The 17282-nt window shown below is 41.2% G+C and overlaps 2 protein-coding genes across 6 annotated transcripts; one reads left to right on the top strand and one right to left on the bottom strand.

Annotated features, from left to right (window-relative positions):
* Positions 1 to 33: 33 nt before the first annotated feature.
* strada (STE20 related adaptor alpha) lies at positions 34 to 9239 on the bottom strand. 3 transcript variants are annotated; one of them, XM_084370358.1, is made up of 13 exons: positions 9113 to 9239; positions 7880 to 7945; positions 7274 to 7331; positions 5312 to 5340; positions 3715 to 3817; positions 3207 to 3328; positions 2841 to 2949; positions 2593 to 2716; positions 2274 to 2445; positions 2022 to 2126; positions 1609 to 1862; positions 1475 to 1517; positions 34 to 1064 (listed from the first exon to the last, which is right to left on the bottom strand). In XM_084370358.1, the coding sequence occupies exons 2-13, from the start codon at positions 7889 to 7891 to the stop codon at positions 909 to 911; spliced, it is 1287 nt and encodes a 428-aa protein (XP_084226484.1). In that variant the 5' UTR covers positions 7892 to 7945; positions 9113 to 9239; the 3' UTR covers positions 34 to 908. The 3 variants fall into 3 exon arrangements, with proteins under 3 accessions (XP_084226484.1, XP_084226485.1, XP_084226486.1); XM_084370359.1 differs by lacking the exons at positions 5312 to 5340; positions 7274 to 7331 and having other exon boundaries at positions 9113 to 9238; XM_084370360.1 differs by lacking the exons at positions 5312 to 5340; positions 7880 to 7945; positions 9113 to 9239.
* Positions 9240 to 9277: 38 nt separating this feature from the next.
* On the top strand, positions 9278 to 16990 carry ddx42 (DEAD (Asp-Glu-Ala-Asp) box helicase 42). 3 transcript variants are annotated; one of them, XM_084370356.1, is made up of 18 exons: positions 9278 to 9352; positions 10286 to 10504; positions 10643 to 10793; positions 10887 to 10948; positions 11378 to 11414; positions 11811 to 11963; positions 12090 to 12194; positions 12376 to 12495; positions 12596 to 12772; positions 12895 to 13023; positions 13133 to 13232; positions 13315 to 13362; positions 13468 to 13565; positions 13919 to 14195; positions 14339 to 14565; positions 14663 to 14773; positions 14963 to 15082; positions 15680 to 16990. In XM_084370356.1, exons 2-18 carry the CDS (start codon positions 10287 to 10289, stop codon positions 16277 to 16279), a joined length of 2733 nt encoding a protein of 910 aa, XP_084226482.1. In that variant the 5' UTR covers positions 9278 to 9352; position 10286; the 3' UTR covers positions 16280 to 16990. The 3 variants fall into 3 exon arrangements, with proteins under 3 accessions (XP_084226482.1, XP_084226481.1, XP_084226483.1); XM_084370355.1 differs by having other exon boundaries at positions 9296 to 9401; XM_084370357.1 differs by lacking the exons at positions 9278 to 9352; positions 10286 to 10504; positions 10643 to 10793; positions 11378 to 11414.
* The last annotated feature ends 292 nt before the right edge of the window (positions 16991 to 17282 follow it).

The following is a 17282-nucleotide window of genomic DNA, read 5'->3' as shown; positions in this document are numbered from 1 at the left end:
TGCCTCATTGTGTGGTATCATCAAGTTAAAACATCAAAGTGAACAATGTTTATTGTTAAAACTCAAGTTTGACATTTGCAACACTTTGCTTTGCCCTCACTTTCAAATGTACAAGCAGACAAAACAAGCACCAATGTAACATTCACGTTTGACATAAGTAACATCACACCCAGAGTAAGTTCAAGAAAATACAAACTTCTATGCTTTGAAGGTTAAACCTAACAGATGTTATGCTAGACCTCTGTGCAACAAAAGTGATGCGTAAAGCATGAGATGTAGTTTACACTGTAACGCAGGCAGAGAGCTAAGAAATGCGTATACATGCTGTTCATTTAGTTGATCCTCAAAAACAAACGACAAAGTCGAAGCCTTCCATCTGGTGTAGAGAGAGCTGACTGAGGACCGGTGTGCACCCTTATGGTGGTCTCACCGAGCAGATGGGTCGCATCATGCGGGCATGTTCAGACAAGAGGTAGAGTGCCCCCTCTGAATATTTAGTAGCAGCTTCCCACTGATTCATCTGATGTGAATCTTTAGGTTTAGGCTACAGGTAGATCCTAGACCTGCCTCTGAAACCTCAGCATGAGGAATAGAGGAGTCCAGTTGTGTTTTGGCTCCATGTGTGACTATAATCTGTAAACAGAGAGGTGTGTATGTGTGAGAGAGAGAGAGAGAGAGGCTGTCAGTGCAATGTCTGTGCGTATCTAGAGAACCAAAGCGTGCGAGAGACAGCAAAAAGAGGCAAGATGGCTGCTGGCTTTTAACCTCTGTCTGAGAACAGCAACTCCTTTTAGGTTGACATTTGAATTATTTACATCAGGGCCATTACAAAAACAGATCTCGTCCTGTTTGCTCAGAGAGATTCCTGTCAGGATCCTCCAAGTGTCTCCCCACCAAGTCCTCCACTGTCAGAAGTCCCAATCGTCCACCTCCAGGTGGCTGAAACCCGACTCCAGACTAGCCAGTCCAGAGGGAGAGCCCTGCAGCTGGGAGCTCTCATAGCTGGTGATAGGTGACACGGGCCGTAATAGCTCAGGCAGTGCCTCTGAGGGCCGCCTTTTGATCTGAGAGGATGGAAAAAAGAACATAAGGAGGACAGTCTTAGATAATACTAAATATATTCTTCACATCATAAGTCTTTCTATCGCCACCCTAATTTCATATTCAAAGTAAAACAAGTGGAAACATCTATGAAAGTGTTTTTTGTGTGTGTGTGTTTTTGTTTTTTTTAAATTGCAGTAGCTACAATCTATCCATTTAGTTGGATTTTCTGAATCATTAAGTGTACATGTACTTTTGAACTCGGAAAAACGCCCTCCCTGTGCTGTCATACCACACCGTTCACTTTACAGTTACAGAGTTACAGGAATTTATTTTTAGCTACTGAGCTCAGAAAATAGTTTGTTGCACCAGATGTAAAGAGATAATAATAAAACAGCAATAGTGAAAATGTTCAGATTAACCTCTTACACACCTGTTTGAAGAAGGGATGGCCTGTAAGAGTGGTGGCAGACGGTCTGGAGGAAAACAGAGGAGAAAACAATTAATGCCTTGAACATTAAAATTATCCTAATCAATAATTCAGCATGCAGTAATAGAGAGGCCAACCTCTTTTCTGGGTCTCGCTGTAGACACAGCTCGACAAAGGCATGGAAGAGTGGGGAGAACGTGCGGTTGTATGGGTGTCCTCCTGATGATGAGGAGGGCTCTCCGTTGGAGTGGCGAACACCTCCGGCCCCCGGACCCTCACAGATCCCAGAGTCGGCCCCAGAGCGAGACGGTTTCAGTGATAGTTCCTCTGGTGGGATAGTGGTGGTGTCCAGCAAACATGGCACTGTTCCATTTAACTTCTCCAGCAGCATCTGTAGAAGTGAAGTGGATATGGATATTATTATCTAATCAATCAATTAGAGGTGATAAACACTAGTTAACCCCACTTTTAATTTGTAACTACATTACTGGCTACAAACAGATAATGTGGTGCAATAGAACAGGTATGAAGTCGATAGGCGTTTTCTCACCTGTGTAGCTGGCATGTCTTTGAAGGGCACATGTCCATTTGCCAGTTCACAGGCTGTGATGCCGAGGCTGTAGATGTCTGACCGCGAGTCGTAGCCCTGCAGGTTCTGTTCAGTCACATATGAAATGTACTGTTAGTTTCATCAACATTTTACTTCTATTTCCTTTTAACTGTGACAAATGCAGCACGGAGAACTGCTTCCTTTGAACAGCATTTTCAAAACTTGCTGACCAGGGGCAGAGGCAGTACCTACCTGCTGCAGCACCTCAGGGCTGAGCCAGGGCAGGACCTTGACACTATACTGGGGGAAGTCATGGACGACTTTGGCCCTCTGACCATGACGGATCAGACTGAAGATGCTCCGTAGACCTGACATGCAGACCTGTCCGTCTGCTGAGATCAACACATGGCTGGCCTTCACACTCCTACACAGCACCAAAGACAGTTAAGACAGTTATCAGTATTGTCAATTTATTATAACCCAATGTTTCCTAATACATTGTTTTATTTTGATTTGATGAAAATGATATGTGGTATAAAAAAAAGACAAGTCTGCCTTTAGAAACTCTTACCGGTGCACGTATCCCATGTGGTGGATGTATTCCAGAGCTTTGAGCATGCCCAGCAAAATGTATGCAATGGTCAGCTCACTCATACCATCAGTGAAATGCGTGCAGATCAGATCTCTGGCTGACCCTGAAAGACCACCAAACACGGATAACCATGACAGGGCTGTCCTCTATAGGCTTCTAGGTAACATACTATACTTCTTATACTTATTATGTGTAACAAAATACAGTAAGTTTAGAGTATTTCTTACCATAAGCCATGAAGGGAGTGATGACCCACAGCTCATTTTCAGCTATAAAGACGCTCTTGTAGGGTAAAATACTGGAGTGGTGAAACAACTTTGACACGTGTAGTTCACCCTGGGAGGCAGAGAAAAATAAATTAGACATTATAATGACAAAATGACAGGCAGAGACGAGAAGATGATTCTGCCTAATTAGAAATATGAGGTTGAGCAATACAGACAGGAAAGTTAATCAGAACAGAGACAAGGGTTACATAAGCATTCCCAATGAAGCAGTGAGATGAAAGAAGGGACACTTTATCTACTAATGAGAGGGAGGCAAAGACTACAGGGGAGCAGAGCCATGGCAGAGTGATGAGTGCTTATGCAGACCTGTAGGTAGGTAACCATGTCGTTAGTGCAGGACTCAAGGTCAATCCGTCGGATGGCTACATGCTCCCCAGTGGGTCTGTATCGAGCCAGGTTCACTGTCATCAAGTCGTCCAAGCCCCGACCTAAAGCACAGACACAGAATTTATTGTTACACACAAGTATCATCCAGTCCTCGGTTTTTGAGTATCTACTGTATGTTGTAAAGATGTTGTGAAATACTAAACAAATGCTTAGCTATAGCTAAGTGTGAAAGTAAGAAAGAAGTGAAAGTATATGATTTTTACTATTTGATAGTACAAAGTGCACTTCAGGAAGTATAGCCTCCAATGGCTTACAAACAACTGAATGACACTTCATAAAAAAGGATTAAAAAATTCATTAGAAAAGCAAAAAAAAAAATCAAAAAGGTGAAAATCATCCAATATCGATGTTTGACCAGTCCATTGGTGCATCCCTCTTATCTCAGAATCAATAAAAATAGCCAAGTTTAAGTGTTTCCTTTACATACCTATAATGGTGAGGAGCTCGTAGGAGCTACTGTCAGGGAGGAAGCTGCCCATGGTGTCCCGACGTGGGAGGGAGGTCAGACTCTCCTGGCTGTCCTCATGGGCCTGGAGGTGAGGGGGCATGGGGAGGAAACAGCGAATGAAGATGTGCTCTTACAGTGACGTCACTTACTACAGTACAGGACCATGTTAAAGAACTTGTGAGTGAATACCAGAGGGTTGTGTGCTCAAATGTGTGAGAACTGTTAAAACATCACCACAGGAGGGGGGAGGGGTTATCAAGGTGTGTTAGCATGACCACTGGCACTAGCCGAAGAAAAAAAATACATCAAACCATCAGCAAAATATTAAGTCAACAAAAGTATCTACTGCAGGTCTGAAAACATATTTCAATACCATCCACTTAATATCTATAAACAACATCTGCACATGTTGTTTTAATGGCCCAAGACAGTTGAATAAAACAGTATTTGTGAAACCATAGTTTGTGGTTACTCTTAGATCAACTCCTGCTTCTATAATAATGTTATTATAAGCAGAATATTTAGCCTATGCCTTCCTGTGTTTAGCTAAAAATTCCTTTTCGGCTTGTGCATCAAAAAATATATGTAGAGAAAGGTTAATTCTTGGCAGTGAGGACTCCTTAATTCCATCAATTTATTGCCATTCAAATGATGGAAATGGACAGATTGCAGTAGCAAGCTGTGGAGGCAATGAAGGCAAGCTGCATGAATATTTGGACCAGAATGAAAGATGCACATTCAAAATGAGAATAGTGCACTTCCTTGATTGTAATTGTATCCTACAGGCCAGAGGTGACTTTAATCTCAAGATCAGAGACACGTAAAACATAAAATATCCTCAAGAGTTGTTTGATGCGTTTGTATAGTTTTCCAGATGTGAAGCCAAACAATTCCCTTTCCCATGTATAAACTTTCCAGACACTACACTCTAAAACTGGCATACTGGCATGAGGGCAAACAGCCTATGGCAGCCATCAGTTAAGGCAACATCTGTAAATGTGGATCTAATCACATTTGTTGCTGTACAAATGTGATCAGATTCAGAAGGGGCTGCCATGCATTGCTACAGCTGAACACATGGAACTCTGTCCATCTACAGCCCGCAGGGACACACAGTGGTTGACAGCACAGTGTGACACCATCAGTTCACCATCAGCAGCAGGTCGTCAGCACAGACAGGCAGAAACGCTCACAACAGAAATGTGACTTTTAGTGAGACGACATCAAAACCCAAAACAAAGCAGCTACCTGGAGCACAGCATGTTAACAGCACACTGAGGACTCAGACGGGACTATTAATTCTCTTTTAAAAGGAAAAACGCTTGACTGTACATTCTACTGTTTCCCCATCCTCCCCAACAGAAGCTTTGGTGAGTGACGTGAGATTTCTAAGCTAGGAGCGTGTTCAGCGCGTGTCATGAACTGCACACTCATGCATACATAAATGTGCAAAGCCTCAGGGGTTTGTGGATTCCTCTACATATACATCTGTGTGCGCACATACACATGCATGCACGCACATACACAAAGGGCAAAATGGGGGATGATGATGCAGTGACAGGAGTACCACACTTACTTTCCTGTGAGAGAGTCCCTGAGCTTGCTCTGGGGTAGAAAAACCACATCAATGACATAAGGACATGTACACATACAAAACAAGAGAAGGATCTGTGTTTAGAGCAGCTCTTGAACTGGGAAGCGCAGCATCTGGACGCAGGAGTCTGCAGCAGGCTGCAGAATTTGATAGATGTCCTCTGCTGACTTCCATGTCACTAAGAGGATTTGTCTGAACCAGCAGCTTTGTCTTTCAGGTGACCGTGGGTGGTCAAAAGTGACGCATTATCAACACAGACAGTTTTTGTGTTAACTTGTGGGAATTTGATTGAAAAGAAATGCAAAAATAAATCCGCATAAAACACTTAATTACATTTTTTCTTACCAAAGCAAATGAAAAAATGGAAATTAATCTAGCTAAACCCTGCAGGTTCTTCCCAGGTATTATGTAAGGCAATGGGAACAGAACAGAGCCAAAAACAGAAATAATACACTTGAACAAACATGCAGCATGGAGCAATGATCCACTCGCAAGAAAATGAAAATGAGGCAAAAGCTTGCAAAGAAAGAAAGCGTAATCCACCCCAGAAACTTTCCACAATACACAAAAGCTTAAAATATGTGCCAAAAAATATACTCATTATTGATGAGCAGAAACATGGCACTTAAATACATAAGCACACCACTGTTACAAAAACTGGAAAGTCATATTTAATTTGCAGCCTCACACATACTAGAAACGTTCCAGTCCATCAAGAACTGAACCATTCAGGCCTTGAGGACCTTTTCTTAATGAGTGTGATTTTGGGAAAATGTATTTTCTCAGGACTCATATCTTCTGGCAAAATTATTTGTTTACTTTGTATGAAATTTCATCCAATCAAATCAGCTCTGCAGTGATCCACAGGAGAGATTCATGACTGGAAGGTGGGTGGTTCGAATCACAGACTACTGGAAAAAGTGAAAGGGAACTCTTCTTATCTAGTTCAAAAACTGTGAGAATGACAAAGACACTTTACCTCCATTCCCTCTAGAGAAGGAAGACAGTTTCGCACAACTGAAATAGGATGTATCCCAGTTTTAGGTCCGATGTCAGTTATTTTCTGTTTCTCTTTTTTATAACTTTGTGAACGTAAGTGCAGCTATGGTGGTCCCTAGAACACCTGACAAAATTAGTGAGCAGTAAGAGGAAGATTTCATATAGATTTTAGATGTGTGCTTGTATACAAAATTTCAAGCTTGATAACACAATTATTCCATAATTCATGATACCACGTTGGACACACACCAGCCCAGCTCGCAGTTGTAATTACCACTGATGTAAAATGTTTCCCCAGTTATCAGCTCATATTTGTAGTAATTTCATTATAGCATGTGTGCAACAATAAAGCTTGAAGAACTACCACATACTGGCTCAGGATTAACTGCTATCTCAAAGCTTGACACCACACTGAGTTCACTACTTTGTTGTATTTATATCTGACATGCCAACAGTTCTATTCAATTCAGACAAAGCAAATGTGTTTAAACACAGAAGTTAACACATGAAGGATAAAGTCAGATTTAGGTAGAATAGCCAATTAAACTATCTGACAGCCCAAAACAAGTATGCAACCTCACACAAGATAAACACATTCACCACTCACCAGAAGCATTAAATTAAATGGAACAGACTTTTCATGTGACGAGCCCACATGAGACATTAATTAAAGAGGGATTTTATTATTGCCATCCACTGACAAATTATTGTAGCAAACAGAAACAATGAGGACAGATGGCTGATTGACTGAAAGGAAAACTTTGGTAATTGTAATTCAAGAATGACATCTGAGCAGCAGAGCAAAGTAACCACTCACTCAGAGCAAAGCTTCAACCAGAACAGAATATTGTTTTCTATTTGTGCTGATAAAGGGCATAGTGTGTAAGCAGTGGTTTGTGAATCCTAAACCCTTTTGGTTGTATCTCCGTTTGCCTCGAACCTCACCTCCAAATAACTCCAAATCCCGCAGGCTCTCCACACTCAATTTCTCAGTTACCCAACGCTGACAGACATAGAGAGTGAATGACAAACAGACATGGAGAAAAGAGAGAAAATGCAAGCGAGAATAAGAAAATGCTCCACAGAAACACAAACATATTTAAAGCAGTTGAATAAAGATGGTTCATGCTGACTTCCTAATTTGTAGCTGTAAAGGTTTTGTCTCTCGTATAAAAGAGAAAGCCATAGAAAGCTCCATTTTCAAAAAGCCAATTTCATGCAGCCTTTGTTCTCTGTAAGCAGCGCTTAGTGAACAGGCAAATCGGTCTCTGTAAAAACTTCATAAATATAACAGTACATTATTGTCTTAGCATGATAAATATAGTGCCTGGTGGCTAGCAATGAAAGCTGTCATAGCTGTGATTATAGGCTGATTCCCTTAAAGGGATTAAGCCTTCTTCCTGGCAAGAGACAAACTTCAATGAAAATATCAATTAAAAAATATGAGAACTGTAGACCTAATCTGAGGTCAGGGATTACATCTAATCCTTGTCCAGGAAACTGGCTGTGTAAACGTATGTCTAAGATAAGAGGTACCTGGTAAATACTTACAAGAAAAGACATGGATCCTCTTTCGTGTGTCACATAAGAAATGCTGAAAACAAGTCCACAGAGTACCTGTGAAGACAAGTCAAAAACTATAAAAGAGTAGACGTCTCTGTTTGATCTCCTCCTGCTGGGGACACGAGTGACTTGATGTTGGTCAATCGGGGTCATTATTCAATTAGGATTTATTCACGCACTTTTAAACTTAATGCGTAGTCCACACAAGTACACTAAGAACTACTACTACTTAGAAGCCAAACTCATTTAACGGTTTAAGGAAGCGTTAACATTTTTTTAGTATATACAGTTTGAAAACATGACAGAAGCATTTGACACAATCTTTGAGCAGATATGACGCAGTCTAACAGAGAGCTAACTAAGTTTCATACTGTATAAAACTCTGTACTATAGTATGGAAAAATATGAAGAAAACGTGTGTTTTCTCCAAATTATATTAGACTCCTATAAAAGTAAACACGTTGTTGTACCTTACTACAGATACACACAAGAAAACGCAGCATACACATAGATGTCTTAATATTTACAGGAGGAAACTTCAATATGTTCAATATGTGAATAAACACAATTGATACCACTGAATGTAACGAGGATTAACCTCTAGTTGAACACCTTTGCTAATACGAGCTATAGTCATTAATAAACTCTATCACAAAAAAATTACAAAATAATAACCTGAAAATAGCAAACATCTGTAGAACATATGTAATATTTTATAAGTTAGGTTTTACTATGTGAAATTAGTTATGATTTGGTACATATCAAAACATATTAACTTGTCTTGTGTAGTGCATGATATGAATACAAATGTTGACGTGTTAGATTGATTATTAAATCTTGTATTGCAATCTAAACTCTACTAACCAGATGACCTCTCTCAGTGGTTACTCCTGGCTTGAGTGATTAAACCTTTTTCATGATGATTTTGAGGTTGACACCAAGCAACATTCACGCTTGAATAATGGCGTTTATAAAGCAAGCAAAGAGATGCTGACTTCCAACGATAGCAAACGAAGTCATTTAAACAAACTAGGATAAAAACAAATCATTAACTGAAAGCAGATTCGCCAAAAGCAGAGCTCTATTCTTGCTAATGATTTGCTAATGTTGAAATGATGGAGGGCGCTTGCTAGCAATAGTAAATTACCGTTAGCTAAAGCAGCTACCTAGACTTAGTTTAGTAACAAGAAAAGACATTATTTTAATGTATTAATGACTTACCTATGTAATGCCTAGAACGGCGATGCCTTGTCGGAGTAATATTTTATTCTAGGGCAACTTATTCAGCTAGCCATTATCTCCAGCGGATGTTTTTGGCAGCTCTCCACTATGCTTTCTTGGTTGTGCGCCGTGTCGCGCAAGAACGACGACACACCCACCGAGAAGCTTTGCGCGCCTTGATGACGTCGGCAGCGCTTGGTTTACTGACAACACTGGCGCTTTTACTGGCATAACAAACAGGTAAATCCGCCCTGTTAGCTTCTGTCAAGGAAGTCATAGATACATTCAGGTAAGGCACAGTGTTATTTTATACTGCACGGGGGTGTGAAAGGCTTCCTAACTAAATCATATTCACGGCAAATGTTCCACCCTAGCGTCGCACACCCCCTCCTCGGCCTCATTTTGCGGCCTCAAAGCTAACGCTAACGTTGCGTACAGCTAGCTACATGGTGGTCTCTTGACAATGTTATGCTGTTATCAGATTTCTGTAATGCAAATAAACCGGCAGCTGAATACTTTCGCTGTATTTACTTGTATGGTCGTATTTAGAAAATGTTTAAGTTTCTGTTGACGTGCTTCGCCAGTTTCTCAGTCTGTTAACGTCCCCCATGCAGAACCCTACTGAAATAATAATTTTTGGCAAACATATGTGCCTTCATGGACGTGTAATTGTCTTATTAAATGCGTGCATTTATTGCAGTACTCCTTTTATGTTCATCCTCCATCGCTACGTATATCAATAGCCATGAATACATCATGTTGCAGATAATGCTTGTCTGTACTGCCAGTGTGTGGCTAAGGTTAAAATGAAAGTAACCTTATGCGACAGGTTGTTCTTTTGATATAAAAAGCAATGAACAAAAACAAAGAAAACGCCTTCACCAGCAAAGTGAATGGCTGTCAGAGCTTCTCATTTACGACTTGGCCTCATGAGTAACAGTCTGTCTCGTTGCTAGTGAAACCCTCATAGTCCATCAAAATACACTTGCTGTAAGTGGTCCTTGTTTACTAAATGGTAAGCTGGAGAGATTTCCATGATTCCGACAGGTGCCGAGTCTTATCTCATCTTATTGGAAGCACCTTCAATAAAGAACCAAGAACAAGCCAATACCACATTTTCAAGGTCTGGTGTAATTAAGATGTTAAGGGCTTGTTTCCCTCTTGTTTTCACAGCATGTCCATGAACTGGAACAAAGGCGGTCCCGGCGTGAAGCGAGGGTTTGGATTTGGAGGATTTTCCCTCGCAGGGAAAAAGGAGGAACCTCCGCTTCCTAATAAATCTCACACATCATTCGGACCCACAGGATCAGGTGGGGGGTATGGGAAGAACCAGCAGCTCCCCTCATTCTACAAAATAGGGACAAAACGAGCTAATTTTGATGAGGAAAATGCGTGAGTATTACATCTCTCCCCTACACATAAATATGATCTTACATATGTTAAGTTCAACCCCTGAGAGAACAGTCGATATATGATTTGATTTGTGGTATTTATTTATCATAAAACTGTATATATGTTATTTTCAACAAGGTACTTTGAAGACGATGAAGAGGAGTCCAGCAGCAATGTTGATTTGCCGTACATCCCAGCTGAGAACTCTCCCACACGGCAGCAGATGCAGTCTGGTGGTGGCTCAGACAGTGAAGATGACCCACTGGATGCCTTCATGGCAGAGGTTGAGGTAAGAATGAGATCACAGTCAGGCAGAAACAAACCAGAATATGCTTCCAAAAGCTTAATCTGCTGTTTTCCCTAACATGTTTTTCTCCTCCAGAACCAAGCAGCTAAAGACATGAGGAAACTAGAGGAAAAGGAAAAGGAGAAAAAGTCAGCAAAGTAAGAGAGACTTGTGCTCATATTTTTTTGAATTTCTTTGATTTTTAGTCACTTCTAAGGTTCTTATACAGGTGCTTAAATTGAAATTTGACCAGAAGGGAAATAGAATTGGCCACAACTGAATCAATATCATGTAAGTGAAATATAAGCATACTAGTTAAATCCTACAGTTAACTTTTATTTAACTCTTGTACAATTCACTGCTTTTACAAATGTCTTAACTACCAATAGCAATTTAGCTTTATGCTGAAATTAAATCCTACACTTCTCCAATTATGGGAAGAAAGCGTTGCACATCCAGCAATGGTTTTGCTGGCTTTATAGACGTAATCAGGTAATCAGTGACCTTAGTCATAGTGGGATGTGGGCTGTCTTGGGTGTATGAACGAGCCGCAGGGAAGTTTTTTTTTTCTCCGCTTGTCATTTCAGGGGTATTCGTGATGACATTGAAGAAGAGGATGAACAAGTGAGTGAGCCCTCCAAAGTTCTTCATCCATTACATCGTTGATCAGGGAGGTCTTCAGACCAAACATTCCCTAAATCTATCCTCTCTAATCTTGTGAAGCCCCCTGCCTTCCCCTCTATCTGACCATGCAGGTTGCACTTAGGATCATATTGTATCAATGGAGTTGTTCTTCTTGTGTAGATTATTCATGTTGATTAGAAAGTGTGAAAAAAGCATGTTTAATTGTTGATTTTTGTCAGCACGTGACCGAATATTTGATATCAAGATGTGAGCTGTATTTCATGCTTCTGTTATAAAGCTGATTGTTTCTTCAGGTATTTAGTTACTGCTGCCTGGATGCTGTGGTAAGCAGCAAACCAGCTCTGTTCGTCATATGAAATGCTGTGCTCTCTGCAGGAAGCCTACTTCCGCTACATGGCAGAGAATCCCACAGCCGGGCTGACCCAAGAGGAAGAAGAGGAAAACATTGACTATGACAGTGATGGGAACCCAATTGCCCCTACCACTAAGAAAATCATCTTGCCGCTTCCTCCCATTGACCATTCTGAGGTCAGCTGACAATACTAATTGAGCACAGACAGTGAGAGTGCTGTCTTAATTATGGATCAACATTTTATGACTTAAAGATGTGCGAAATGAGTGATTTTGTTGCAACTGTTTTTTTTTCTTCTATAGATTGATTACCCACCCTTTGAGAAAAACTTCTACAATGAGCACGAGGAGCTGAGCAACCTGACTGGAACCCAAGTGTTAGAATTAAGACATAAACTGAACTTAAGGGTGAGTCCCGGATTCATGCACACTAGTATATAAATGTTCTTTAAATGAAATTATATACTTGTCTCAGTAGTGATTACTTTGATTCATTCATTTTTGTTTTGGTCCTAATTCAACATTGAGCCATATTTCTAGATGTGGTGGCTGTGGGGGGAAAATGTTTATCTTCTTGTGTCTTTCTCAGGTATCTGGTGCTGCACCTCCAAAACCTTCTACTAGTTTCGCACACTTCTCCTTTGATGAGCAGTTGATGCATCAAATCCGCAAGTCTGAGTACACTCAGCCCACACCAATTCAGTGCCAGGTATAGAGCAAGTTTAACCTTGAGGTTGCAAAATGAAAAACTGTTGATGTTTTTTATGATTTCATGAAGAATCTTTGTTTGTACTCTATCTGGGTTTTAGGGTGTTCCCATAGCTCTGTCTGGACGTGATATGATTGGCATTGCAAAAACTGGCAGTGGCAAAACTGCTGCTTTTATCTGGCCCATGCTGGTTCACATCATGGACCAAAAGGAGCTGGAGGCAGGAGAAGGGCCGATTGCAATCATTGTGTGTCCCACCAGAGAGCTTTGTCAGCAGGTGAGAGAAGGGACTAAGTCAGGTTTTGTGAATGTATAGATGGTATTTCTTGTCGCATTAGTTAAAAATGTATTGTTTAGCAAATTGGTTCACTAATTGCGTCACTTGAAATGTTTTTCCAGATCCATGCAGAATGTAAGCGTTTTGGTAAAGCCTACTCATTGCGTTCTGTGGCAGTGTATGGAGGAGGCAGCATGTGGGAGCAGGCCAAAGCTCTGCAAGAGGGAGCAGAGATTGTGGTGTGCACTCCGGTAAGAGGAGAGAAACCAACTTTTGTCTTTGACACTGCCTTCTAAGAGAAAATTCACCCTCCACTGCGGCAGTGAATGTTAAATTTCATATTTATGTGTGTTTGCATAGGGTCGTCTGATTGATCACGTTAAAAAGAAGGCCACATCCCTGCAGAGAGTGTCATACCTGGTCTTTGATGAGGCAGATCGCATGTTTGATATGGGCTTTGGTGGGTTGGCATTATCAGTGCTGTAACAAAGATGTTTTAACAATGGTTTGTGCACTGCAGCTAATTTCTCATTCCCTTGCAGAATATCAGGTTAGATCTATTGCTAGCCATGTTCGCCCAGACAGACAAAGTAAGTGGGTCTCCTTTTGTAACACGACAATGTCTTATTTTTCAAAGAAGCAAGGCTCATAGGATTTATTTTTATAAATTATTTTCAATATGATTTCCTTCACAGCCCTTCTGTTTAGCGCTACTTTCCGAAAGAAGATTGAGAGGCTGGCCAGAGACATCTTAGTAGATCCTATTCGTGTTGTGCAGGGAGACATTGGAGAGGTATGCAGCTTCACACATGATCTGCAAACACACAACACATGTTTTTAGAGTGACTACAAAGAGACACATTTGCTCACTGTGTGTCACAAGTCCCAAAATACAAAAGTATGTCTACAAAATTCTACAGGTACAATACTCTTAATTTAACATAGAAAAGTGCAACTTTCCTTGTCCAGAAGTGCTTTTTGAACCTTTTGATTGGAGATTTTAAAACGTGATTTAAAACAATGTTTGACCTTATAATAAATTTGTTCTGATAAACTATTTTTGCAGCAAGAGTGATTGTTTTTAGGTGTATAGTATGTACATTAAAATGTAGATACCATGCTTTAATTGCTGTCCTCTCCATCCAGGCCAATGAGGATGTGACCCAGATGGTGGAGATGCTGCAGGGTGGCTCAGATAAATGGAACTGGCTGACCCGGCGGCTGGTCGAGTTTACCTCCTCTGGCTCAGTCCTCATCTTCGTCACCAAGAAGGCAAACTGTGAGGAATTGGCTACTAACCTGACCCAGGAGGGCTACAGCCTGGGCCTCCTGCACGGGGACATGGACCAGAGTGAGAGGAACAAGGTCATCAGCGACTTTAAGAAAAAGAATTTGCCTGTTCTGGTGGCCACTGATGTAGCTGGTGAGTCCAAGGAGTGAGGATATAGATGGGAGAAGTTTTCTGCTTCCCATTTCTTTCCTTCATTGTCACGTTCTGTCAAGCGCTGACAGGTTTCGTTATTTCATTTTAACATTTTCTTGCTTCTTGTTTGAATCCCTTCCCAGCTCGTGGTCTGGACATCCCATCCATTCGCACAGTGGTGAACTACGACGTGGCACGAGACATTGACACGCACACACACAGGATTGGCCGAACTGGACGTGCTGGAGAGAAGGGTGTGGCTTACACTCTCCTCACCAACAAAGACACCACTTTTGCCGGTGACCTTGTGAGAAATCTAGAGGGAGCGAATCAATCTGTTTCCAAAGAACTGATGGACCTAGCGATGCAGGTGAGATGGAAAAAGTCAAAGAATAAAAAACACTGTAGAACAATTGTATTGTTTTTTAGAAGTGAATGTTAACTATGTTATGTTGACTTTTTCCCAGAATCCCTGGTTCAGGAAATCCCGATTCAAGAGTGGTAAAGGAAAGAAGCTGAATATTGGTGGAGGTGGTCTTGGTTACAAAGAGAGACCAGGCCTGGGAGCTGAAAGTTCTGTAAGTTACTAACTACAACACTGTAAATCAGGTTTTTTTTGTAATATAGTAGTGTCATTGTATTTACTGTGAACTGTAAAATAATCAAAAGCTCTATGATGGTTTAGAAATGTTATTTTAGATTGATAGGTTCATGGCAATATTTGGAGAGAATTGAGACATGTGAGTAACACACTGTTGTCTTTACAGGAACGCAGCAGCAGCAGCAGCAGCAGCTTGTTGTCTTCCACTAGTAGCTATGAAGGCTACAGCAAACCAGCCACAGGGGCACTGGGCGATCGCATGTCTGCAATGAAACAAGCCTTCCAGGTAGAACTCTCTCCCCTCTGTTGGTCTCTCTTAATTATTATGTCTTCAACTTTATCTGATGTGATTTTCTTTTTCTTCCATAGTGCCTGTTTCTGATTTTTATAATCATGATTTTTTATTTTATTTAAATTTTTCTCCACTTTTATTGCTGTTACTTTGCAAGACTTTTCGTATGTGTGTGATTCATGTTGCCATGCTTTAATTTAATTCCTTTTAACTTAAAATACAATGATGTTGTAGCTTTTGTTATGTTTGACAGCTCACAATTTTGTGTATTCTGTTTTCTTTAACTATTCAAAAATGCTGTAATATTTGTAGGAGAGTCAAGAATTCTTTAAACATCTAGAAGTGTTGGCAGTCAGTCCCTCACAGACCACGGTCTTGGAAATGTTTTAAAGAGAATTAGAAGCACATTTCCAAGATTTACAAGAAATGGTTTAGTCAACTGTATGTTAACCAGCATCCTATCACCACCCTGCAAATATATTTTGGTGATTGTGTCTTGAGGCAGTGAAATCCAATTTTCAAAGGCAAGGATTTTTTCTTTTGCCTCCCAGGCAGCTAATCTCCTCTTCTTAATGTCTCCTTTTCTTGTAGGCTCAGTATAAGAGCCACTTTGTAGCTGCATCCAGCGGTCCTCCAAAGCTCACCACCAAGTCTAACAGCTCGTCAGGCTGGACCAGTGCCGGCAGCCTGAGCTCTGTGCCGACGGAGGCCCCCAATGGTTCAGAACGGTCCCAGGGCATCTCTATGTCCATGTGCGGCTTCACCAGTGCTGGCTCCCTGAGCTCAGTGCCCCCCAGTCAGACCAGTTCACAGCACAGCAGCTTCCCTCCACCTGCTCCTCCCTCACCGAGAGACAGCTCACGGGACAGACACGGGGAGGACCGGGGGCGCCATGGAGACAGTCACCACCGCCACAGCGACAGGAGCGATCGACACAGTGGTGAGGATCGCTACGGAGACCGGGATCGCCATGGAGACAGAGATCGGGACCGCCATGGGGACCGAGATCGATACAGCAGCAGCCGCCACAGCGATAGTCGTAACGGAGATGGAAGCAGGAGGGACAGAGAAGATAGGAGGAGTGAGAGGGATGGGGGAGACAGAGGGAGTGGGGAGGGGAGGGACAGAGGAGATGATAGTTTTGCTGTTCCTGAGCCACCAAAACGTAGAAAGAGCAGGTGGGACAACTAAAGAAAAACACATAAGTAGACTTATATGTGCAACCAGCTGCTCCATGATGAGCTTGTCTCTTGTGTAGGCAGATAGCAGAGCATATCAGAGGCTGACACAAGCACAGGACCGTGTGGGGAATTTCAATACAGGTGTTACTGATGCTCCTGTCAGGTTGGTTAGGACCTTGTGATATGTCAGAGCTCAACAGAGTGTGTCAGACAGATCAACACAAGCAGCTCAGAGACAGCCACTGTACATATATCATCAAGACTGTTGTTATTGTAAAGTCAATAGGGTCGAGCAATAGAGCTGTAATGAATTCTGCTGTCAGTAAACAATTCAAAGTTAGGTTGTGTTGTCTGTTGTCTTGTTTCCTCTCACTGAGCTCCAAACATGCTTTTATGCTTGCAAACCTGACGCTTAATTTTGTATCTTTGCCAAGTGTGTTGTGTGTTTGCATTTTGTTATTCTACAAAGCTAACTCTACTAGCTGTTTCATTTATAAGTCACTCTGTGATTCACAATCACACACACATGTTGAAGACTATGTATAGCTCTTTTTGTGTCTTGTACTCAAGTTTAGTGAAGTGCCTTTCCTTGGCATTTAGTCTCTATGATTTTGAATTTTTTTTCATGAAGATGCATTTGTTTGTAAGAGAGGAGTTTCAACTGTTCATTCGCACATGGGGAAATGTTAAGTTTTGATTAAAAAGTCTCATTTGACATCAACTTTTGTTTCTGCTTTCTATAACAGTTTAACTATGTCACACTTGTTTTCTAACTGAACACATCTGCATGCATATTGTGTTCAGCTCAGTCTTTAATTCCCTAATAGTGGTTTTGTAATAAGTATCAATCTATCTTGATGCCAGTGAGAAGGCACAGAACGCAGGTACTGGAAGCTTTTATATCCAAGTAAAGATTATTCCAGATCAGAAAACTGTCTTTAAAAAAAAAATAGTAATTTGATATCAATACCGATTTTATTGTCTACTCTAACAGTTATGACAAGTTATAAATA

The sequence above is a fragment of the Pagrus pagrus genome (assembly GCF_965226575.1).
Source record: "Pagrus pagrus genome assembly, chromosome: 13".
Taxonomy (NCBI): Eukaryota; Metazoa; Chordata; class Actinopteri; order Spariformes; family Sparidae; genus Pagrus; species Pagrus pagrus.
The sequence above is the reverse complement of the archived record's forward strand: the minus strand, read 5'-3'. Positions and strand labels throughout refer to the sequence as shown.